The sequence below is a fragment of the Sebastes fasciatus genome, chromosome 5 (genome assembly GCF_043250625.1).
Source record: "Sebastes fasciatus isolate fSebFas1 chromosome 5, fSebFas1.pri, whole genome shotgun sequence".
NCBI classification, from domain to species: domain Eukaryota; kingdom Metazoa; phylum Chordata; class Actinopteri; order Perciformes; family Sebastidae; genus Sebastes; species Sebastes fasciatus.
Genome location: NC_133799.1, coordinates 14,176,374 through 14,203,439, shown reverse-complemented (window position 1 = coordinate 14,203,439; position 27,066 = coordinate 14,176,374). Strand labels below are relative to the sequence as shown.

Sequence of the window (27,066 nt, the reverse complement as noted above, 5' to 3'; positions counted from 1 at the left end):
CAAACAACACTTTAACATCACGAGTTCCTGCCTGTGACAGTAAAGCGGCAAAACTAAGCTTAAGGTCAAACTAGAAGGTGTTGGTATGAGGTTTCATGTTGGCAGAAATATAATAGCTGCATCTGTTTTGATGAATTTTTGAAAGAAAATGGAAGGTTTCATCTATGGGAATTAATTTGCTGTAAAACAGACGGCAGTCAAATAGTCACACAACGCAAAGCCACTTGTAATAAAATGCCATATGAAATCAAATAAAACATATCAGTCATTCATTTACTTATATAACACATTTTGAACCTGCTTTTCGATTCTAAATTCCATGAAATATAAGCATTGTCTGAAATCATTCACTTCTCCCTATATAAAGTGACATTCACTGGTTAAAGTGAGCAGTAAATTACAATTTTAGACACTTCCACAAATTTATTTCATCGTGGACAGGTGTAATCTATAAATCTGTTAGACGTCTGTGCATTATTTAAAATGAGATGCATTACATTGTGGGACTACTGTATTAGCAGGAAGTCCATGCCATGGACAAAAAAACATCTGAGATTTACAGAATAAAGTCATAATATTATGAGAAAAAAAAAGTCGTAATATATCGAGAATAAATGATAACTTTCCGAGAAAAAAAAGTTGTAATATTACGAGAATAAAGTCATAACTTTGCCGAGCTAACAGCTAACACGCTAGCCAGCTGAGAACATGCTAACAGCACTAAACAGTCACAATAGCTCTCCGAGCTTCTAGTTTCACTGTACTGGGCCGTTGAGGTTACTCCTCCTGGCATTATGTTTTCAGGACTGAACATCATTTAATTCAATAAAGAGTTAACACTAATGTTATCTAATAACTACCTTAGGTGCTAACAATATATTCACAATGTGTTTTCAACATCTTAACGTGGACTCCTCTTATAACTGTCTGCAAACCATTTCTCTTTAGTGTAGCTGTGTTTACTTTAAAAAGGAGGGTTAAATAAAAATGCATGGTACACTAGAGATAGCTGATTATGCTCTGATAGCTTCCTCCGTCGTATATTTATCCCAAAGGTCATCACCACTGTCAAGTTTGGTGTGAAAGTTCACCAAAGTTGAACTTGACAGGAAAAAAACATTAAAATTAAAAAAATTAAAAACGCAATTTTGAATATCTAAATGTGTGTCCCAGTCCTTATATAATCTATTAATTAATAATCTATAATTTCAAGATAGAAAAAATTAAAAAATAATAAAAATAAAGTACACCATTTTCTATCCTGATTAGTAAAGTACATCTGTGGGTGTAATCTTTAATTGATCATAAGAAATATTAATATCATCAATCGTAAAAACGTTTTCATCTCACTTTCTTGTTAGTGTTTTATCAAGATATAGCCACGTTTGAAGCGAATTTATTAAACAACAGGTCATTTTATTCAGTCAAATTCTTTCTTTTGGAAGAATTACGTTTTATGACTAATATGTGAGACAAAATAAAGACATGGACATCCTTTTTTTTACATTGTTATTAGTTTATTTACAAATGTGTCTCTTATTCCCTAAATGTGAAACAGTGAGGATGTTCTTTCAATGTCAACAGTTATATGTTAGTTTTTGTAGGAAATAAGAGTGTAAAGCTTTGCTAAACACATCTAGTATTACTATTCACACATTTTGGTTAACTATATTGTTAGCTGTGTGTCACTTATTGTCCTGTTATACATAAAACCAGCATTTATATGTATAAGAGAGAGTTTTTGGTCTCCAAAAGTACAGCACAAAACACATAAGCTGACAAAAATCCCTCTAAGGTTTCTTTTTTACTGGTCAGCGTAATAGCTTGTAAAAGACTCCTGAAATTGAAGTGATTTGTTGACTTTATAAGAGGATAATATTCTTGATCCTCTTATCTTCCCCTGACCAAAATGCTGACAAACAAAAATGGACAAAATCTCATTTTCAACCAAAATTGAAGTTACTGCCTTTTTCCTCTTGTAATGCCTGTCAGGTGTTATTTCAGTTTTGTGGATGGATATATCCTCTGAATGAACTGCAGACTGTTTTGTCAAAGCAGCGCCATCTATACTTAAGTGTAATGTAAATGTTGTAGCGCAGCAGCTGGCATCTCTGAACCCCGAGCAGAGAGCGCACTTTGTCTCTTCAACCTTGTGCACTGAAATATTCAAGAGCTCCAAGTTTATGAGACAGTTGCTGCCATCTGTGCCCCAGCGTTCAGTCCTCCCATCATGGCTGAACATAAGGCCAACATCAGAACAGATATGTGTGAGAATACTCAATACTCCATATTGCAAATCTCAATATCGACTGAATGGCATAAACAACACTCTCCATTTGCTCAAAAACACACACAGAAAAACCCACGCAAAATTCTGCCACTGCAGAGTCAAAATTTCCATATCCATGAGAGAGGAAAGGAAACATTTACACAAGACTGCCTCCACACAGTTGAAGAGATCTTTTCTCTTAAGGTGTCTTTTTTTTTTTACAATATCATTGTGGAGTAAGCAAGCTCCTGTGAGCTTTACGAATTTCTCACTAAATGAGAGATTTCCTGAGACCAAAAAGCGGAGGAGGAAGGGTGCAATCAGTCCAGGTTTGTTCTAGACAACATCACTTCCTTCCTTAGCATTAAGAGAGTGTCAGAGCGAGAGACATTCAGATGTGGTTTTCACCGAGCACTTTCCCAGGACAGTAATGCTGCGCAATTCTAATGGTGTCATTCAAAGCAGCTGCCTTAAACTGAACGCCTTGCCTAAGCAATTCAAACCGCCTCCACAGATCGCAATACAGTCAACAAAGAACTTATCTTCCAAGTGAAACCATTCATCAATGAATGTGTCTGTGTGCCAAAAAAGTAGAAGGCGGTTTGAAAAGACCTCAGTTACACCTGAATGGCTACTTCTCTTTTTGGACCATTGTCACTGTTTCACATTTGAATTCACCTGTTTTCCTAAACCGCCACTGCCAGTTAAATTCCACCTTGAGAAATAAAACAATTCGGAGTATTGACATTCATGGGCGTGGTGGATTAGCAAAATTATAAATATATGCACTTGAGATGGATAGCTTTGAGGTTTTGAAGAAAGATAGAAATTTAAAACTGACATGTAGCCTCACACGACTTTGTCCTGTGTGGGTCAGTAACCCACCAGCAAAAACGGAATAACACCCAGCCCTGCTCGTTTCCCGCTCAGAGAATGGGGTCATTAGTCCATGACAGGTGTCATAGAAACAAAAGTAAAATATGTTGTTTTATCGCTTATCTTCAAAGGCACACGCAGTTTACGGCTGCAGCACAAAGGGCCTTAAAATGCTGTTTATATAGCCAGTTTTGTATGACACCACTGTTACTTCAGCCACGCTGATAGAAATACACTTGTCTTTTTAAGGCACTGTGCATAGTCTGCTATTGTTCACATGTTTCAACACCTTTAAATGGCACATGGTATCTTCAATAGATCAATGTGTTAGAGGAAATGTGTGTACGACCAGACACTTAAATCCAGAATCATTGCATCTAAATACAAATTTGCCATTGTTAAGACCAGACACACATCCATGAAACATTTTCTTTCACTTTCTTTTCATTTAAACAAAGTGTTACTCATAGATCCTGTATATGACACAATAAAGCAATAATTTAGTTGTTGATCATGTTTGAAAAAGTGGTGAGTAACCCTGTGAACATCAAACACCTCACTAAAGAATCTTGCATTACATTATTCAGTTTATTACTGCAGCACAAAGGGCCTTAAAATGCTGTTTATATAGCCAGTTTTGTACGACACCACTGTTATTTCAGCCACGCTGATAGAAATACACTTGTCTTTTTAAGGCACTGTGCATAGTTTGCTATTGTTCACATGTTTCAACACCTTTAAATGGCACATGGTATCTTCAATAGATCACTGTTTTAGAGGAAATGTGTGAACGACCAGACAGTTTAAAAGAAAAAAAAAAAGAAAAATCCAGAATCATTGAATCTAAATACAAATTTGGCCATTGTTAAGACCTGACATGCATCCATGAAACATTTTCTTTCACTTTCTTTTCATTTAAACAAAGAGTTACTCATAGATCCTGTATATGATACAATAAGGAAATAGTTTAGTTGTTGATAATATTTTTTAAAAAGTGGTGAGTAACCCTGTAAACATCAAACACCACACTAAAGAATCTGCATTACATTATTCAGTTTATAGCTGCAGCACAAAGGGCCTTAAAATGCTGTTTATATAACCATCTTTGTACAACACACCATTACTTAAGCCACGCTGACAGAAATACACTTGTCTTTTTAAGGCACTGTGCATAGTTTACATAGTCACATTTCTAATAGAAGTGTATACAATAGCAAACCGCCCAATGTTTCAACAACTTTAAATGGCACGTGGTATCTTCAATAGATCACTATTTTAGAGGAAATGTGTGTACGACCAGATGGTTTAAAAGAAAATTTTAAAAATAAGACAGAATCTTTGAATCTAAATAAGAATTTGGCCATTGTTAAGACCAGACATGCATCCATGAAATATGTTTCTTTCACTTTCTTTTCTTTTCATTTCAACAAAGTGTGACTCATAGATCCTGTATATGACCCAATAAGGCAATAATTTAGTTGCTAATACTATCTTACAAAGTGGTGAGTAACCCTATATACATCAAACACCACACTAAAGAATCTGCATTACGTGAATCACTGTATAAACTGGAATTTGAAGGCTTGTGTCAGCAGTGAAAGCCTGGAAGAATTGCAGATATTTCGGCCTCCGTCTGAAGAAGACTGAGATGGTCACTTGAAGACGCACAGCGCTGGAATGTGGGGATGAATTTGTGTATAGTCCTTTGCGGAAGGGAGGAGGGGGTCGTCTTCCCACGAAGTGAGTCGGTGTTGTGTTTGGCTTGTGTTTACACATCCTACTGTACGTGATCAAGTGAGAACAATGGCGAGGAGACTTCCAAAATGGCGACATAAGTCACAGTGTCAACAACGCAATAAAAAAGTGACTGAATGCTGCTAAAACCTTTTTTATATTAGTAGTACAGTATAGTGGAACCGAATGAGAAAGTGTGTTGTGTTGGAGTGGTTTGGTGAAAGGACCAGGCTGCGTGTTTTTGAAAGCAGATTAAAGATCAAGACAGGAAGGGCCAGGTTTAGGGAAACAGGAAAAGTGATGCAAGGAAGTGGACCACGTCACCAGCCAGCCCACCGCAGTCTGAGCTAAAAGTAGAACCGAGACCCAGCGCAAGTATGGAGTCTTTGCTCAAGTCACCAATGAAACTTGTATTTTTGACAGGTACGTGAGCTTATCGATCCTCTAACATGGTGTCAGGTGTCTGATAGGGAAGACAGTGGATGTATCTGTGTTTATGGGGTCTACATGTTTTCTATGATGGGTGATGATGGGGCAGCAGTTCAGCTTGATTTAAGATCTGTAAAATTTGTCATTCACAAAAAATTGTTTGTGTTTCTACATAAGATGTATTCTAAACTTGTATGTACTGTGGTTAAATGGATTATTTCAGTGGATCTCGTGTGGTTACATCAGGTTAACCAGAGAGCCAGAGATCAAAATGCAATTTGTACTGGAACCACACATGCTAAAAGAAGCAGCAGTGGCATCACAAAATGATTTGAACCCTTACTTTCATGGTAAACTTTCACACTCTTGTGTCTATATACGCAGCATGGCTCTCCAGTCTGATAGACCCATGCAGCCTCTCTGACATTTGTGATTCTTGTCACCAACTCGCAACATGCAAGGCCCTGAACGGATCAAACGACGCCTGCTTCTGCAACCACGGATATACTGGAGACGGGACGACGTTTTGCAATGGTGAATATACACATATAAAAGCCACCGGAGTGTTACGGAGTATTTACAATGATGCAAGAGTACAACCTTGTGTGGGGCTGCGATGGAAGCCTTGACTATTTTAGGAAGCCTTTGTTGTTTGTGGCTGCTCAACATATGCAGAAAGAAGCACGAGGCCAACATTTTCTACACATGTGGGTTAATTTAACATTTTTATAGTGTGGCGGTTGACTGGGCTGTGCAAAATAACCACGCAGTTAAAAATATATAAGGCACTGGATATGTTAACGCTTCTTAAGACGCCAAAAATCCATTCAATTTGTATCAAAATGTAAAAAGGGATACACTTAAACCCATATAAAGCTCTATCCTTGGTCATAAAATCAGCATGTTCTGTACAGTATTGCTCTTCTGCATCTGTTTGTCTCTAAGTATCTTAAACATGTGAGACGGTTAGCCCCAAAAATCACACATTCAGGTTCAACAATGGTAAAGCCAGCATGTTGCATATCTTAGTTCACAAACCTAGAAGGGAATTAAATATCTTAGTGATTTTTACATGCAAGGAAACTTCATTTTACCATCATATTTTGCTGTTAATTCTCGTGATTGAGCTGAATTGCCATTTCAAAACATGAAGACAACATTTGGGCGAGTTCAAGTAAGATCTGTGTTAAGTAATTTCAACAACTTTATATGTTCTTGTCCACCATAACCTTTTTGAGACTTGTTGACCTGCTGTGGTGGTTTGGAACTTGCACTTTTTCTATTCCCCACCAGCTAGTTGGCAGCTCACCACATTGATGGTTTTTACAGACAAAACACTGCAATGTGAAAAGAAAAATCTTCACGATACAGTTTCATGAGTAGCATTTGTAATGGCCGACGTTGCCTCTCAGTCAGCATTGTTACTCCTGTTATTTTTCTGGGCTGTTTTGAATTCCTGAAGCCCTCTTTGTTTCCTGACCGAACCTGATCACAATCACAGCACAGCTCACATGTTTCAAGGGCCAAACGTAAATTAAATTGTGAGTAGCACAAACACTGTGGCGATGATTTTAAAACAAAAAGGCACAATGAGGTTCAAGGTTAATGGAGTCCTTGTGTAGTAGCAGATTTAGAAATGATTCTGTTCATTTGGTGAGTGAGTTGATTTGATGAGAAAAGCAATGAAATAAAGTGATTATTAATAAATAAAAAAATTCACATAGTTCATGCTACATTACCTTTTTTGCTGAACTGCAATTAAAAGTAAAAAAAAAAAAAAGAAGTAAAATAAATAAATGTTGAGCCGATGCAGTAAGTGCTTTTAACATTTTGTGACAAAAACACTCTCTAGATAAAACAAAGGCATCAAAGTGAATCATAAAACATGTGGATGCAGTGTTTGTGCAACAGTGACGGCTCAAGGGTCCCGTGTGTTCTGGGGGTATTTCCCTTTTGAATATAGTCACCTCTCACTTCAGAGCAGAGGATTTCCCTTCCCGGACAGCTTTTGTGCAAAAGGTACAGAGGAGAGGAAGAACAGAGCGTCCATCATAGACACAAGTGAAAACAACAGCGGAAAGTCTTACCAGGTCATTTCCAATAAACTGAAAGAGCAGAGACGGAAGACGTTGGAACAGCACACTGCTTTGTTTCTGGTGCTTTCTAAACCTGGGCAACAGAGATAAAAAAATATTTGAAGTAATTTGAGTTTCTCAAAATCAATCAAAGGGAAAGAACTGCACAGCAATCACAAATGTGAACAATACAAATTGCATAGAAGTTAGAGGCAGCCAAGGCTTTAATCAAGACTAGAGAAAGAGAAAACCACAACTGAGCTTCATCAAGTTCAAATCAACACTAGGACCCAGGACCCAGGATCAGGATCAAATAGAAGTATTCTTAATAGTAATCTGATTGTGGAGGACAGATGAAGTGTGTGACAAAAACACATCTAAAAAATCTGCTGCTATGATGATTGTATGGGGTTATTAATGCATGGATTAATATACTGTAGGAATCGACATTGTTACTCTAGAAATAATCATCTCTCCTGAATTTGTGGATAAATGTTTCACAAGTTTTAGTACGAGCTCTGGTTTCTGTTTTTGGAAAACAGATGTTCATGTTAAAAAAAAAAAAACGTTGCCACCATGTCCAAGCATGTCATGCTAATTCTGGTGTTTTGTGGTGTTATCTTTTTTTTCCTCAAGCAGAGAAAACATACTGCACTATTTTAAATTAAACACAAAGGATTAACATCAGTTTTTTGTTGTAGAAGCAGAGCAGACATTTCTATTTCCTTCACCAACTGCAGACCAAAATTCATCCACAAAATTTGCAGCTTTTTGAGTAAGAAAAGACATAATACTAATAATATTAATAATAATAATAATAATAATAATAACAATAATAACAATAATAATAATAATGTACTTTATTTGTCCCTTATTTGTCCCCTTGGAGAAATATTTTTTTTCATTCTGTTGTTATTTTTTCTTGACTTTTCCACACGCACATGCATCAAATGTAGAAAGGTGTCAGAATGATGAGTTGCCGCAGCACCCCGAGCAGTTAGGAGTTCAGTGCCTTGCTCAAGGGCACCTCGGCGGTCACCTAGAGCTACCAGTCCACACTCCACACCTGCTCCTTTTGTTACTTGAACCGGCTACTCTCCAGTTTCCAAGCCAAGTCCCTACGGACTGAGCTACTGTACTGCTACTTTTGATAAACTTCCACTGATGCTTTGTTATCACTCAACTACAATTATCTCCAAATATCTCCAGCAGAAACTTACAGAATAGCCGACTGCAACACGTTCAAGCATTTTTCTAGAGAGTGTATTGAAAGGCCTCATGGGAAATGTAGCAGAAGGAGGACCGAGACATGGTAGACTGAACGAAATTAAAAAGGAAACTAGTACAGTACAATTCATCGAAAAAAGCAGCCTGTAAATAATGCATTAAACATCGCAAATCAATGATATAGTGTCCAAGGATAAAAAAAAAAAAATCGTCCAAATAAAGGGTTAGATAAACAAGAGTTTTAACTTCCTGAACTGTTGTTTGTGGTCATTAGCCTGCTGGTCAGTTACACAGCAACATGAAAGCAGCTAGTTAAATCGGCATAGATGTGTTTTATTTCCTTTGCTCATCCAATTTTTTTTTTTATTTTCTCTCGCAACTAACCCAGTTTACTTTGTATCCTGGTCTTTTCACCACAGACGACAACGAGTGCCAGAATGTGACTAATATCTGCGGGGACAGGGGGAGCTGCACCAACACAGCGGGCAGCTACTACTGTACATGTGTCTCTGGATACAATTCGACAGGACTGGATGAGTTCCAGCCCAACGATGGCACTGAATGCATCGGTAATGTCCCATTCACTCGCCCGGTAGCTACTGAAAATACACAGGAATTAGTTTTAGTCACGTACACACGTACTGACAGAGGACCTCACTTACAGTAGGCAAGATACCATGTATGTGTGTGAAAGCAGTTACCACACAGCTGTGTGTGTGTGAACTGTTTTCTCTTTCACTGTACTGAGGAGGATAAACGTGTTGGAGGTGATATTTTTCCCCTCTCGGCCTTTCACTTCCTTCCCATCTGCTATTCTGAGTAACCACCTCGGATTTTTTTTGCTCCATTTGCAAAGGAAGAACAACACCTTTATCCCACGTTGTAGCGTAAAGTATTCCTGCAGATATCCAACTGGGTGGCACACATCATTTAATGCAGTGCAGAAGCATGGAGCTGATTTATGAATATTCAGATGTGTAATATGCATGCAAGCATTGCAGTTTCTCCTCCCAAGTCAATTATACAGTGTATTAAATATAATGACTTATGCCACATCCTTTATTTGTAAGAAGATAAAACATTAACTTGGGGAGGAAATACTGTAGAGACATACATGCATGTCTCTATTAAAGCAGCAGTGGGTAGACATGGAGCAAATATGATTAAAAAAAAAGTTGTTTTTATAAAACGGTTACTATATCCTGACAGTAGTGCATGAGACAGATAATCTGAAAAAAAATCATGTGCGTCTGTGTCCTCCGGTGCTCCTAATGGCATCTGCAAGATTTCACAGACCGGAGGAAATCAACCAATCAGAGCCGAGCTGGAGCCTGCCGTATCTGAGCAGCTGTCAATCACTCACAAACTCTGATCAAACGGGTCAAACTAGGCAGCGCTGATCAATTATGAATCAATATTCTGTTACTGTAATGTCTATTTCTTGCCTCAAATATTTTCAGAAACATCTTGTAGTGTGCTGTTTAACTTTAAAATTTGAAACTTTGTGACCCGGCAGCTATGTTGAGACCAAGCACCGCCCACCAGCCAGAGCAAACTTTCTAATTTTACAGCTAAACCGTATACTACAAGATGCTTCTGAAAACATTTGAGGTGAGAAATAGGCATTACAGTAACAGAATATTGATTCATATTTGATCATCAGTGTCTAGTTTGACCGTCTGATCCGAGTTTGCGAGTTATTTACAGCTGTCTCCTTTGAATGAACAGCCAATAGGAACGCTCTCTCTCTGAAGTGACCTGTGATTGGTCAAAGTCTCCCCTCACTGGCTAGATTTTCTAAAGCCTGAAAACAGAGCCATGAGGAGGTGCAGAAGTCTAGTTATCTCTCGTAAAACTTGAATTACAATATGCTGAAAGGTTATTATGCAATTTTTGCCCAATGATGCCGAAAACATTCTGCCTACTGCAAGTTTAACATCTGTATTTATTAGTTGTTTACATGATGTTATGTTGAGAGTGTGACTTTAATCACATTGTGTTTATCTTTTACTGGAGCTGATCTCTCTTCATTTGCACCTTCCAGATACTGATGAATGCGAGTCAGGACAGGTCTGTGGACCGAACTCACACTGCCATAATACGAATGGATCTTTCTATTGCACCTGTCAGCGTGATTACATCCCAACTTCAGGCACTAAACACTTTCATCCACGGAGCGGTGTAAGATGTAAAGGTCGGTATGAGGATGGAAGAGCTCACACGCACACGCACACACACACAACACTCACACACTGGTACTTTCATCCAAGGACATACATCTATCTCGTTTTTTTACTTTCTCTGTCACACATCATGCACTCACAACACAGAACTGAATTTTTTTTTTTTTTGTGGAAGAATCTATTACACAATACATCAAGTTAACGGTGCAATCTTAAGTTTTCTGATGTTTTAAGCTATGTTGATCACAAAGAGACATGCGGTGTTACGTCTGTGCAGGTTTTATGCTTTATCCTGGTGAAATAATGGAAATAAATTCAGCAATCAAAGAGATACTCTCTGTAATTGTTGTTTTGCAGAACATCCCCAAAAATACTGCCATGACAACATCGGGTGCATCACACAGACTGTCAACAAAACACTTGAATATGTAAGTACCCCTCCTCAGGAGTTCAGCCAAATAAGGTAAAAATGGATATGATGACACTGCCCTCTGTTGGAGAGAAGATGAACATGAGATGAAACTGGCCGGCACTATTGTGCAGTTACAAAGACACACAACATCAGCCACTATTAGCCAACTGCCCCTTGCAGTACCAGCAGTTTCAAACCCTCTGTTGCGCCACCTACAGTCAAGCAAAGTTACAGCAGTAGTGGTTTAGGACTGACATCTTAATGTGCGCCATCTACAGGCAAAGAAAGTCTTTGACTCATAGGTCACCTGCAGGAAATGGGTGTTACAGTTGTTTCTTTTTTAAAGGTGCTTTTACTATATCCAGAGTATTAATATAGCATCAAACAACTATTTTCTTTGTATTGATATAGTGGAGTAATATCCTCCTGAGCAGAATATGAAGTCACTCTCCCTCTGTGTGTGTTGTAATTCGAGCTGCTTGCTAGAGAGAGGAATCACAGCTGTCAATCATGACGTCCCACCCCCTTTTTATAGCATCAAATAACTAATTAAAACCAAATTTACCAGAAAAATGAACACTTACATCTTTGGGAAAAATGTATTTGACTTGTACTTTGACTTTTTAGTTTGGCTCATGTTCCATCTGCTAACACGGAGGGGGCGGGATTTATGACCTATACTGCAGCCAGCCACCAGGGGGCGATCGAGATGTTTTGGCTTCACTTTTGGGGGGCTGTCATGTCGTCCATCTTTACAGTCTGTGGTGGTTACAACTGATAACGGGGTCCTGACCAACGGTGTCGTTGTGCAAGCGTGGCACCCACCCTCCGGTTCCTCCCCAGGTTCACACTGTTAGCTCTGTCAGCACTGTTGCCTTTGTTTTCAACCGCTGTTATAGCACCGTTATCTCAATCCCAATCTCGTATCTAGCACCTTTAATCAATGGTTGCTTTGTGAAAGTGTGTATTTCTGGATTTTTCAGGGCTTTTTTGTGTTTATTTTTTAACTAAAGCTTATGACACTTTCTGCATAATTTGTTTGCACTACACAGAGTGTCATCATGCATCCTCTTTTCACCAGAATCTCCCTCTCGGGTACTGGAGAAGGAAGGAGATTAAAATATTCAACACAGGTTAGGTGATAATTTATACAGACAATTAACAAGCTCACTTTAACTGAATATTCAGCTTAGATCATAGCTGTTTAGAAAGGAAAACACGTGTTGAATTGATGTATCTATTACCAATTTAATACTTGTTTAGTATAGTGTGTAAAAATGATATCTTTTTTTATTTAACAAAAACATACACTCCAACAAAACAGCTTCTGTAAAAAGAAACACTGCAACACTCATTGCCTGCAGGTGGCACACGTTTTAAAATGTCATTATCTATTACTTTCTTTATTTGTGAGAGGTGATATTAACCTGTCTAAACTGCTCCAATAATCTATAGGTGGCAAAGTCTGTTCTGAGAATGACCAAACAGCTCCTCCTTGTGGGGAATCTCCAATCTGCTAAATATGGATGTGCACATTATTGAGTTTGTGAGTGAGCTACATACCAGTTCCATCTAAAAAGAAACCTGAAAGCTGCAGAAGTATCAGTGATGTTCATTTCACAGTCTGGATCCAACAGATAGACATCTACTGTATATCAATATGTTTTAATAAACCATGAAGGACAGGATGTAATGCAGTATGTTGCAGGAATGTGATATCATTAAATACTCTTTTTTCCCTTCCATCCTAGATGAGCAACCTCACGGAGCCCCAGAGTCTGCTGAAGGAAATTGCCAAGCAGACGTCCGGCGAGCTCACCTCAGTGGAAGTGATCGCATATGTGGAGGCCTTGTGTCGATCCGCATCAACTCTGACTGCCGAAGAAAAGGATTACACTGTCAAACCATCTGCCATCAACTCAACTCTCAGGGTAATCTTTGTTTACCATTCTTCTTTCTCAATCAACATCTGGAGTTTTGCTTTGAACTGGTTTAGGGGGGAACAAATGGTACTGCATACAAATGTAGTTCCTTGTTATTGTGTGATGTGCAGTTCTGGGAAAAAACAATCTAGAGACTTCAGTACTTTTGTATTAAAGGTGCAAGCTGAATTTATTTTTGCTAAAAGTGTAAAAGTCCTTTTTGTTTTCCTCACCACCATTATGGGACACCACTAACCTCTCCCTTGCGCGGTGTAGACAGCTTTTTAAAGACCTATCCTACAATGCAATAGTAGATCAATATCTACGATAGGTTATTATGTGCACAAAAATACATATACAGCAATAACTGAAATGTCAAAAGAGACAAACCTACAGTAGATAAAGATAATGTTCTATTTAAAAACACATTGCAGTGCAAGCATATGTTACATGTTCTACTATCACACACATGTCACAATGATAAATCTGCTTTTCAACAGAAATTAGTGAAAGCAGTAAACAACCTGGTGGAGAAGGATGAGCTGGTGGCTTGGAGCCGAATGAAAGAGGAGCGTCGGGAACATACCATCACCAAGCTGCTACACACTGTTGAAGAATACGCTCTGACTCTGGCTAACAACTACAAAACTCCAACTGAGCTGGAAATCAAAGCCACAGAAATGGGTGAGATAATTATTAACGCAGAGCGCTCTTATACACACTCCAATTATGTTAAATTGTCCTGCCATTTATTCCCACCTGGGCGCAGAAAAGTGAGGTTTTGGATAATTGTCATTTTCATACTTTTAATTCCTTGATATTTTTTTCCCTCTCCTCAACCACAGAGTTGAAACTCGTCACATTTGATGCTCGTCACACAAAAGCCAAACTGTCTGCTTCCATGGGAGGAGATCTTATAAATCTAACTCCAAAACTGAGATCAGAGGACGACAGAAATGGTAAAGTAGCCTAGTTTACATGTTTAAAATCTATGACCATCTGCGTGCTTGGGTGTACAGGGAGTACTGTTTTGCCATGCGTTGGCATATGTTGTATGCTAAAGAAAAATTAAGTATTCAAATATCAAAATATAATGCTGTAAAGTCTATTTTTTGCTGATCCCTTCGGGAAGGCATATGTTCGAATTTGCTCCAAAAACATCTGAGCAAAAATATACCACCCATCCCAAAATCTGCAAGTCTACTTTATCCTTATGGCAACAGTAACACATGCTTCATGCAAACAAAATACTTCTTTATCAACTCCTGTTTATATTTAAATACAACATTCAAGGTGCAGTGTGTAGGATAGGATGCGATGCGATGCGATGTGTAGTTATGCGATGCGATAAGATGCAATAAAATGTGATGTGATGTGATGAAATGCGATGCGATATGATGCGATAAAATAAAATAAAATACGATACGATACGACACGACACGACACGACACAACACGTCACGTCACGTCACATCACGATACGATACGATACGATACGATACGATACGACACAACACGATATGACACGATACGATACAATACGATACAATACAATACGATACGACACGTCACATCAGGATACAATACGATACGATACGACATAACACGATATGACACGATACAATAGGATACGATATGTTACGACACAACACGATACAGCATACGACACGATACGACACGACACGATACGACACAATACAATACGACACGATTCGACCCGATACGAGGCGATACAATAATCCTTTATTAGTCCCACAGTGGGGAAATTTGCAGAATTACAGCAGCAAAGGGGACAGTATAAGCAACAAGAGGCGTCAATGAAAAAACAAAACAAGAAATAATAGTAAGTAAGGATTTGGTGGCATCTAGTGGTAAGATTACAGATTGCAACCAACTGAAACTTCTCCTGTGTGCCAAGCGTTTAGGAGAACTGCGGTGGCCAATGCGAAAACGTGAAAACTCGAATGACCCTATCTAGAGCCAGTGTTTGGTTTGTCCATTCTGGGCTTCTGTAGAAGAGGACCTGCTCCGTATGTAGATTTAAACAGCTCATTCTAAGGTAACGAATCAGATTCTGATTATACACTAAATAAAACATACTTCTTAATATTATATTCCCTTGAAATGCAACACACTGTTCCTTTAATTTGTGTCTTGCGGGCCTGTTACATGCAGCAGATCAAACCATTAAAGACAATCTAACAGTGAAGTTACTGTCAGTGTGGTAAATTGGTTAAATATACACATTGAACTCAACACAGTTGGTCCGATCTGCACACTGAGTTTTAATATCTAATATCTTTTAATAGCTTTCTGCTCAGCATGATCTAAGAGACAGTTTTAATTGTCTGGCAAAGTAAAAAAAAAAAAATACAGTACAGTAAGTAAGTAAGTAAGTAAGTGTGACTCCCTCCTGTCTTTGTCAAACTTTTTCTTGTCCATCAGGAAGTGTGTCAGTGGTGTTTGTGCGATATGACAGCATCGGTGACATCCTGAAGCCGAGCAGCGACCCAGGTGTCACCGACTACTCGCGCTATGCGGGGACTGGGGAAATCACTGTCAACTCCCAAGTCATCGCAGCAGCCGTCAAACCTGCTGACGTTTACCAACTTGACCATGTCACCTTCACTCTGAGACACAACGAGGTAAAGACTACACAGAGTGCTGAGGCTGGCTACATTGTTTTCCCACTCCGGCACACATAATGTATAGCCTACCTTCAAAATGTATGAGTGAGTTTTTTTTTGACCCAGTTATACAGTAGCTGGTGGATTGTTCTTCCTTATTCAATCCCTTATTGACTTGATTTATTTAAGCAGCATTTTAAAACTGATCATGAGACTAAAGAACCATCTTTCCTATTAAAAAAGATGTTTTTATATCGTTTGACATGAAGGTTTTCTTCTCTTAAACTGGCTGCTACCTTTTCTGTGTTATACTGTATATGTTTAATTTATCATAGCTTCCAATAGGATCGTGCTCAGTTTGAAACATCCCATCACATATATCCTTGTCAAACTTGAGAGCATCGCTGCGTTCTCTTTTGCTGTGAAGAACAGCTTCCATATTCCCACACTGACTCTCGCAGTAACTTGATAACCGCCAGAGTTTCCATTAAAGTCAAATTCAAACAAACTCACACGGGAGGAGTAGTTAGTGCTTTGCGTAAGGGTTTTTTATGAAATTTTAATGTATTTCTTGCAATGACCTCTCAGTTAAGGGGAAATGGAAGAGGAAAAGGTGAACAGATGATGGAGGCAAAGCGGAGTAATGAGGGAAATAACCCTAAAAGTTAATGTACTGGTATTTTTCTCTTAAGATAATTAAAATGTATGAGAAAGTGAAATCATTATTTTTGTTGGACCCTGGAGGCTTAAGCCTAACAAAGGAGGTGATGATTTATGTTGAGCAGTGAAAATCCTCTGTAAATTGCCTTTAAAGAGCAACAATCAATAATTTGGGCTTCATTTTCGTGCGGACACGTTCTGCTAGCGAAGTGGTATTTTCCTGCGATGCACAGGTTTTTTTTCTAGCTTGCACCTGTTCTTGTGAAACACTCTGCACGCGTTCATTTAAAAGAAAAATTTAGTGATTTAAGGGCATAAATGACTAATTTATACTCTTAATTTAAGGATATAAATTACAACTCTTTAAGGGAATAAATTACACATTTTTACATGCAAAATATCATAAACGTTACACCAACTGGGCAGCTTACAAATCTACAGTAATTGAATGTAAACATTTTTTAAGATTTAGAGGATAAAACTCTACCTGAAAATACTAACATTAAACCACATTTTTATTTTATTTTATATATTTTTTAATTTAATTTGATTAAATTAAATTGAATTAAATTAAATTGAAGACAGTGTTCATTTTTAATGCAAATGTGGTTGTTGTGTCGATCGTTGTAATTCACCTAAAATTGCACATAATAATTTATGAAAAATATCTTTCAATATTTTCACGTTAATTTTAATGATAATTTGAACGATATTTGTACATCCCAATGAGATTGTGTTCCCACAAAAACACCTACGGTGAGCTGCGTCGTGTGCAGCACACATGACTGCACTTTACACTCTGCGCCTCATTTTGAGCCAAAGTTATGCATGATAATCATATGCCATTTTATTTTTCTAATAATGAGTCGTAAAATTGTCAGACGATAAGAATAGTTAGAAAAGCCAATGCAAACATGCAATAATTGGACAACACATGAAAATAACTATTTTCAAATATCATTTCTGATGCACTCAGACTCTGGATGGATAGGAAATCATTTTAAGTGCTATTTTGATGAGACCTGCACAATCTGTCTTTAACCCCCTGTTGTGGTATCACAAAGCACCGTAGTGCAAAAACTAATAAAAACAGCATCTTTGTTCCTGTCTGTCCCCTAAAGCCCGTAGACACTAAAGCTGATGTGACCAAGTGCGCCTTCTGGGAGTACGAGCCGGACCGCCTGCAGGGCCACTGGGCCACTCGCGGCTGCCAGACGGTCCACGTCGACAGCAACGCAACCACCTGCTCCTGCAACCACCTAACACACTTTGCCATCCTCATGTCCTCTGGACGAGCCAACGTGAGTGATCATACATTAAAAATACAACTGTGCAAAGGTATTTCCTTTTTCTTTTTTTTTCACATTTCTCCACTGGGGCTTTATATTATTTATTAAAATGGTTTAAAGAAAAGGGTTGATGGTGGTGAACAAATTTATTTTCAATGAGGGTAAGAGTTGAACGTCCTATCTGGATCTGGATTTTTATCTTAAGAAAATAATTCACTTATTGAAGTTTTATACAACAGATACAGAATAATATACAGTATATAATTATAATAATAATAATAATAATAATAATAATAATAATAATAATTAGAATTATATATATATAATTAATTATAAACCTAACCTCATTGAGAAATTTTATATATTTACAATAATTACATTAATTAATTAATATATAAGTGGTTTTATATGAAGATATATTTTATATATTACTTTTATTCTATTATTTATATGACTTATACAATTATTTTTGTACTCAGATCATATATTGTTGCTGTCCATTCTCCAAAATGTCAATTTTGCATGAGCTAAGAAAATTTTGTGACAATGAATTTTCAGATAATCCATTAAACGATTTATTCATTTTAAGAAATAAGAATGTTATAAATCCATAATCTTCCAGTTCATCTGGAAAATTCAAAAACTTTGCTATAAAATTACAGTAATAGCTCAAATATAATGAAAGCTTTTTACCTACTCTTTATGTTTCGCCATTATTTAGATTAAACTCTATTTAGATGTTTTCCACCAATACAGATTATTGAAGGCCGACACCAGTATGTGTTGACGGTGCTGATCGTTAACACTGTGCCAACTGTTAATAAAATATAGCAACTTCTTTCTATTTTTTTTTTTTATACCAAGACTTCCAATAATGAAGTTCCACTCAGGATGATATTCTTGATAAGCTGTCAGACAGCATTTCATGCAATACACAAAAAGTCAAACCAAAAACAATGAAACTCGTAGCGTAGCGGCTCCTAAAGGCAATATGACTCACTATACATATTGAAAGACAAAGAAACAGTGGGAGATATCCACCCACAACTTTTAAAGACACACTCCCTGCTGTTTTATAGCACTCAACAGTGCCCTGAAATTCCTACATTGTCTTTAAGGATTTGGGAGCACTGCTTTAACAAAATCAGGGAGTGTAAAAAAAGAAAAAGAAACAATTAAGTTAATTAAAATAGACATTTTTCTGTCCTTTTTTCCTGTAACAACAACTGGCTGGTATCTGATACAGCAGGTCTAGAGCTGTCCAGTATGTCTGGTGAAACCCCAGCCTATACCCACCCATGTTATATCGAATGATTCCAAGCGGAAAACACAACAAATGAAAACTTCAGCATACCATGAAACCGCGAATGAAACGCCTCCCTTTCCATTTGCTTCTCAGCTGGCGGCCCACAACACCATTCTGACCCGGATCACTCAGCTGGGGATGATCATCTCCCTCATCTGTCTGTCCATGTGCATCTTCACCTTCTGGTTCTTCAGTGAGATCCAGAGCACCAGAACCACCATCCACAAGAACCTGTGCTGCAGTCTCTTCATGGCCGAGTTCATCTTCCTGGTGGGGATCAACATGAACACGCATAAGGTGAAACAAAAAAGGGAAATCTCCTGTTTGTGTGTGTACGCCTGAACCACTATTCTGCGATTTCATTGATTAAAACTCCTTCTCATTTGAGTTGTAAGAGTGGGATGGTATAACACACTTTAAAGAGGACCTGTTACGCTCATATTCAGGTGCATACTTGGGGTTTCTACTAGAACATGTTTATAAATTAATGTTTTAATGTTCAAAAAATGCTTTATATTTCTCATACTGACTGTATTGCAGCACCTCTTTTCACCCTCTGTCTGAAATGCTCCGTTTGAGCTCCTGCCCTATTCTCCCTCCCAAAAACCCCAGTCTGCTCTGATTGGTCAGCTGGCCCACTGTTGTGATAGGTCAACCAAACTAAAATCTTTAGACTCTGCTCCAGCTCCGCTCTAACTAGCTTTGTTTGAGGTCGTCCCAAACTTGCCGCTAGGCAGGTATTATGCAAATGTGTTACTTAGTGACATCACCACGTTACGGAAGAAAAAGGTGGGACTTCAAGCAAGGCGAGAGTAACTCCCTTTGGCGTGGACTTTGGGCTTTGTAACTTTGCAGACCTTTTACATGCACAATATATATATATATATATATCACACTAAAAGAAAGGGAAAAAGCACAAAAGCATTATAGGTCCTCCTTAATTTCTCTCACACTTGCTTTTTAGTTGAACAACAGAATTATTTCTGATCACTTAAAGGCTTCTTTGTTTATTTTAAATATGTTAAATGGTAAATGGACTTGTATTTATATAGCACTTTTCTAGTCTTCCGACCAGGTTATAGCTAATGCATCACGCATACATGTGTATTCCGTTACTTGAAAAATAATTGGCTTAATTTGGATTACCTTCTGTAGGCCTTTACATGTGGAAAGCAAAAAAATTAATTTAAAAAATGCTACTACAAATATTAAAATAACTCAAAATGTTGGTAAATGTTACAACAGGTATGCAAAATGTTCTCATCAATATGTTAGAATCTGTATACTTCACATAATGGTGTCACTAAAGCAACGGTTATAGCAACGACTCTATGCTTCCTTGTATATAAACATGATATTATAGAATATAAAGTAATAATTAAATGCTGATTATTAAAGATTATTAATACTGCTCATGAATTGGGCATATATATATATATGTTTATTACATAGAGGGTCAAAATAACTGTACTTTTGCTCTAAAATCTGTCTCCCTCTCTCCTCTTTTGTCTGTGTCTTTGCAGCTTTTCTGCTCCGTTATTGCAGGGCTGCTGCACTATTTCTTCCTCGCGGCCTTTGCCTGGATGTGCATCGAGGGCATCCATCTGTACTTAATAGTGGTTGGCGTCATCTACAACAAAGGCTTCCTGCACCGCAACTTTTACATCTTCGGCTATGGAAGCCCGGCGGTGGTGGTGGCCATCTCGGCAACACTCGGCTCCAAGTATTATGGCACTGATAAAGTGTAAGTGGGAAGACAAAGGCTTTTATACAAATACCTCTTTTTCAAACTCATTCAGAATTTTTTTTTTTAGAGAACAATTAAGATAAACAAATTACATTAATTATAAATACAAGGGGACAGAGATTAAATTTGGCCTGCGGGGACATAAAGGAAACAGAAGATGCCTTGTACAGAGAAATGTAATAACTGAATTAGTGTAAAATAAATTCTGAAAGGTTTTGGGTACCATGGAGAGTTTGAATTTAAATCTATAAATACAAGTACAGTATGTCTGTTGTTTATTAATGTAAAATATAATTGAGGTTACGCAAAAGAAGTGCTGATTGTTAGCTTTTTTTGGTAGCTTTTTTCTAACCAATTGTTTTTGTGCTTATAAGATAAGAAAAGTATGTACTAGACCAAACAATATTGTCATAATTAAGATTAGGCCAGATTAGACTGAAGTAAACTGATAGAGGGTATTGCTCCTGCAGGAGGAGGGATTATTGCAACAAAGAGATCTTAAGACATTCAGTCAATAAAAGCGTTTGTTAAATAACACTTCCTATATTTGTATTACAGGTGTTGGCTGAGCACAGAAAACCACTTCATATGGAGCTTCATCGGGCCGGCGTGTTTGATCATTCTGGTAAGATCTAGAAATGAGTGTTAAAGTATTAATTGGATTCATCAAACAGGGATTGTTTCAAAGATAAATATCCATTTGATCGTGTTTGTTTGTCATGTTTGTTTTGGTCGGCCTCCACTAAAGGTTAATCTCTTGGCTTTTGGAGTAATCATCTACAAAGTGTACCGGCATACTGCTGTGAAAAAGCCTGAAATCAGCCACTATGAAAACATCAGGTAGGATTATCTGTACTCTTGTTCAAGAAGGTCAAAAGAATATTGAAAATCAAGCTGTAATTTCCTCATCTGGTGGATTATTATGGTATCATGTTCCCTTGTAGTATCAAATTACAATTAGTTGTTTGTTCTCTTAAATACATAAGAGTTGTTTTTTTGTAATCCCTGCGTTAAAGTTGGTGTTATGACCCTCAGGTCCTGTGCCCGTGGTGCCCTGGCTCTGCTGTTCGTGCTGGGAGCCACCTGGACTTTAGGACTGCTGCACATCCTCCATGAGACCACCCTCACCGCCTATCTGTTCACCATCGCCAACACCTTCCAGGGCATGTTCATCTTCATCTTCCTCTGTGTCCTATCCAGAAAGGTAACACGTCTTCATTTTGTTTTCTATTTATTTATTCAACATTCATGGTGTGACTATCGTTGGTTGGACAGTGAGCAGTTCAGATCAAGTCAATGGAAGTTAAACACTTTGCTAACGAGCATCATGATTGTATGTTGATAGAAGGGAAATCTACTATCTTTTGCTATTTAAAAAATTGAATTTGAATAAAATAAAATAAAATAAAATAAAATAAAATAAAATAAAATAAAATAAAATAAAATAAAATAAAATGTTATTATTAGGTGATGGAAGACATATTGAAATATTTTTACTTATGTTAACGTAGCAATACCACAATGAAAAAAGTTAAAGTGTTATTTGAATATTATATTATATCATATTATATTATATTATATTATATTATGATTAGGGGACTGAAGATGTATTGATATATTTTTGACTTATGTTAAAGTAGCAATACCACAATGAAAAAAGTAAAAGTGTTATTTGAATATTATAATATATTATATTATATTATATTATATTATTTTTTGGGAATATTATTACTGATTCATTAACATGCAAGCAACATTTTTATGTTGTCAAGGTAAGGCTAATTCTATAAATGGTAATTTTAAAACAATAGCTGTAAAAGATGTGGTTAGTTTTTATTGTAACAATTCATGTTTTATAAACTGATCGCGTTTTACGCATAATATTTTGATCAGAAAAAAGTATATATATATATACACACACAAACACATATATTTAATTTAATTTAATTCAATTCAATTCAATTCAATTTTATTTAATTTTATTCAATTCAATTTAATTTAAATGTTTTCGTTTGAATCCTATCTTTTTGAATGTGTCGTTCCAGATTCAGGAGGAGTACTACAGGCTTTTCAAAAACGTGCCGTGTTGTTTTGAATGCCTGAGATGAATGAATACGACCAGCCTGATCACTTGCACTTGTACAATAATAGTCCACACTGCAGCTCTGCAATATCCTGTGACTCATGCTTTCAGTTTGTTTGAGGAATTGTTTAGTCCAGATGTCTAATAAATGAGACACGCAGCAGCACTTGTAATTTGTAAACATTTTGTTTCCTTTTTAAAGACTGCCATCATCTGTACATCCTGTTTGTTTAGTGTACAATGCAAATAGACTACTGTATCAACATTTTTACCAAAGACATACTTCTTACAATAATGCAGGAATCAAAATATGTTGTGTATTTTCAGCAGTTAGCAACATTACACTCCAAATATCCTACGCAGTTTGTTGTCTTTTTTCCTTTCTTGTGTTTGAAATTGATTTGTAAATTATTAAAAATGAATGTGGCAAACCAACACACATCTCTGCTGCTCACTTCTTTTATGCAAACAAATCAATGGTCCTGTTTAATGCATTCTTCAGCCTCCCTTTTATGAACACAACTAAGCGTACAGTATATTAAATATGGATCGCTGTGAGGACCGTTTCTCTCTTACATGATGATGACAGTTAGGTAGACCGATGGCTCCCTCTACTGGACATAATGAGGAACAGTCTTTCCACATTTGACACCCAAACTCAAAGCTGGCGACACTTTCTGATTATTTTATTTGTCTGCATGATTAGACAGACGCTCCTCTTCTTTTAATGTTTATAGCATGTTGGTCCATATAATCTGTGCTATAGCCCTTTAAGGCCATGTGATACTGAGCTGTACATAAATAAATATTGTGGTTGAATCTTTATTTCCTGCTAAGTGTTCTTGCCTTATTGCCGCAACAGTTCTCACCAAGCTGTCTCCTGGGCTGCAGGGTATTATAATGACATTATAAATGTCTTCCCATCTACAGCAAATGTGCTTATATTGTTGCTTTCTATTCATAAATTGTCGGAGTCCTAAATAATGAAACAGAGCAAAACTACAGTACAACAACCAATGATTTTTTTTATGTGAACTTAAACCATCCCCCAGTCTAGTCTACGGATCCAGTCCACAATCTTTAACTGGTCATACTGGAATCAACAAACATATCAGAGATGAGATCAACGCAGTACAGGAAATAGTGTGTTAATGGATTATTCATTAATGCACTGGTTTCCAACCTGGGGGTACTGTCCCACACTAGGGGTCGGCAAAGTGTCCCGGGGGGTTGCGAGGCCTTCTTGAGTTTAAGAGGTATGAGACAACTTTTTTAAAATATATACAGTTGGCCTCTATCTCAGCCTTTCATTCATGTCTGTGAAGAAAACTAAATGAAATTGTTATTTTTAAAGTTTGGATTATTACTTAAAGGTCACCTATTATGCAAAATGCACTTTTCCATGTCTTTTAAACATCAATATCTGTCCCCAGTGTGTCTACAAGTCACCATAGTATCATAAAAGACCATCCTCTCTCTTTTTCTCCTCCTCCGTTTGTCCGGAAATGGGTGTCGAAACAACGCTGCGCAGCTTTTCTTTTCTTCTGACGTCATTAGAGAATTAGCCATATAAGGGTTTCCTGGTCGAACCAGAGCAGAACCTTCAGTAGCTGACCCCGCCCCACAGCGCGTCACTGTCTCTCCTCCTCAACCAAACTTGAGCAAAGTAGCTCCTACTGTTAGTCTACAAGAACCAGCAGAACAGGCTTCATATACTCCCATCATCTAAATATAACATGTTCTTTCACAAAGGCTTTATGTAATTACACTGTTTAAACAGGTGATATTTATATATTATATATATTTGATGTCATGCATGTAGCAGAATACAGGTAGTAAATAGTGACTTGTAAGCAACACAACACATTTCTGTTTCACAGTCAAACTTTATTTGAGTTGACAGATGACAATATTAATTATTCACAGCATTTGTAATCATCTCACCTGTTAGTTAGTTATGTTAACATGGTACAGGAGAAAGTCTTCAGCTCTGGTAAACTACAGTAAGCTAAGCTCCGGTGGTCTGTAGTCATGGTAACACAGAGACAGCTACTACTGTAAATAATATACCATTACTCTGATCTTCCATACATTTATCTTTTAGCAGAAATAATGAACTGACTACTGTTTCACATCTTCTATTTTCCACCCTGATGGTCGCTGTGTTTACACACCGTGTCATAGCGGTAGCATGTAGCTAACCCGTTAGCATGTAGCTACATGCTAACGGGTTAGCTACATGCTAACGGGTTAGCTCTGTATCTCCATGTAAACAGAGCCATCTGCTCTCAGCTGTCTGCTCTCCTCTGGGATGATTCTGTCGGTCATTTCTCACAGATGGATCTGTAAAGACAGACGTAAAACAGAGTGTGTGTTTACGGTTTACAGAGTTGATGCATGAGGTAAACACTGAGCTAACTAACAGAGATATAAATAGTATTATTTACCTGAGAGAAACCGTCAGGAAAACCTGGAATCTGGACCGCAGATGTTCATCATGTGTCGCCGATTTCTGATCAGATTCCTCCGGTAACGTGCGCTGGGTGAAGTTTCTGGTTTATAAACTTTAAAGTGGTTTATAAACTTTATTCTAGCTGCTATCTCTCCACTTGTCTCTCTCTCTCTCTCTCTCTCTCTCTCTCTCTCTCTGAGAGAGAGAGCTTCTCCGGGAGGGAGGGGGAGGGTGACGCTGTGTTGTTGAGGACGTTTGATTGACAGAAAACGCTGACCAATCAGAGCAGAGTGGGAGGAGACAGGCTGTGAATCAGTGGTTTTCAGACAGAGGCTGAATTAGGCTCTGAGGCAGGCAGACTCAGGCTGCAGTATGAGAAGAATAAAGGTTTTTTTGAACATTGCAGCATGTAAACATGTTCTAGTGCAACATTAAAATACATCTATGAACCTGGAAATGAGCATAATATGAGACCTACAGAGCTACAGACACAGAAATCAGCACTTTTGGAAATGGGCTGAAACAGAGGTTATAGAGACATGCTGGAATGCATGATCTGATTGTTTTTTTGAAAAAAAAACTTCAGAGACATGGTTTGGAGGTGTCTGAGACCTATAATAACTAGTTTAAATGGAGTATAATATGTGACCTTTAAGATATAAACAGGATAAGGATATGCTGAAGACCTGAACACAAGTTATATTCACAGTCTTCCCTCTCTGCTAAACAGTCTCGTCCTGCATTAGAAAAGTACGCCGTTAAAACAATCAAAGAGCTAATAGAACAATGGCCAAGCTTCAGGGAGAAGAAGAAGAAAAAAACAACTCAATAAACCTATAAAGTATGTGGGATTGTTAAAAAATACATAATACAGAAATAGAATTGTATTAAACGTTCATAAAAATAGCAGGAAAACTCATCTCTGATACAATATTCACAGGAAATAATCTGCTAAAATTTCATCTGAATTGCTCATTTTACACAATCGTCCTGCAGTTATTGCGTTCACTGTTTGGGTTAATTATTCAGTTTATCTGAACTGTTATTATCATGCATCGAATATAATATAAAATATCCATAAAATATGTCAGTCAGCGGTCGTCAGTTTACTCAATGATAGAAAAGGGGTCCCTGAAAGAAAAAGGTTGGGAATTTTATAATAGTTGTCTTTACATTTCTTGAATGAATGAATGAATGGAAACAAGGCACTGATATCCTACAATAATCAATAATATATATGTTATCAGTCTCTTTTTCTTTCTCTAAATTGGTTTGTCTATGTTTTCTTGTGCACTAATAAGTCCCATGTCTGCATGTTATCATGACTTATTGCAAATTCTGGGCAGTAATTTGATGGTATTCTTGCAGACACTGCAGGTTTACATCTCTGTTGTTGTTGTTTTTTACACAGACGAAGACACATTCACTGTTTTTCTCTCTATTTTGTTCTCAGTTTAGCGTTAAGTTTAGTGCAGTACTAGCTTTGAATTTCTTGACTTAAACACGATCAGATTTACAGCTAGAACAGACTACTAAGTCTGTAAATAGCTCTGCTAGACTTATCGTAGTGGTACTTCAGAAAAAAGTTTCCTTCTGAGTATTTTAAAATAGTGGAGAGAAATACATGATTTACTAGAAATAACTAACAGGTTTGGCTGACAAAGTGCAACTGGAACTCAGATCATGCCATGACTGAACCCAACTGATCTTCAAAGGTGTTTTTTAATGCTTTTTTCCTTTTGTGATGTGATGTTGGAGACCTCTACTGGCTGATGA

The 27,066-nt window shown here is 37.4% G+C and overlaps 1 protein-coding gene and 1 long non-coding RNA gene across 2 annotated transcripts in view; one reads left to right on the top strand and one right to left on the bottom strand.

Moving 5' to 3' along the window:
* LOC141767657 (uncharacterized) overlaps positions 1-27,066 on the bottom strand; it is a 91,111-nt gene that overhangs the window by 9,459 nt on the left and 54,586 nt on the right. The window lies entirely within an intron of this gene.
* adgrl4 (adhesion G protein-coupled receptor L4) lies at positions 5,147-23,273 on the top strand. The gene is made up of 16 exons (XM_074635154.1): positions 5,147-5,302; positions 5,693-5,842; positions 9,030-9,179; positions 10,655-10,804; positions 11,151-11,221; positions 12,957-13,136; positions 13,628-13,811; positions 13,973-14,086; positions 15,572-15,771; positions 17,535-17,714; positions 19,102-19,305; positions 20,532-20,752; positions 21,314-21,380; positions 21,504-21,595; positions 21,791-21,959; positions 22,801-23,273. The coding sequence occupies exons 1-16, from the start codon at positions 5,257-5,259 to the stop codon at positions 22,861-22,863; spliced, it is 2,241 nt and encodes a 746-aa protein (XP_074491255.1). The 5' UTR covers positions 5,147-5,256; the 3' UTR covers positions 22,864-23,273.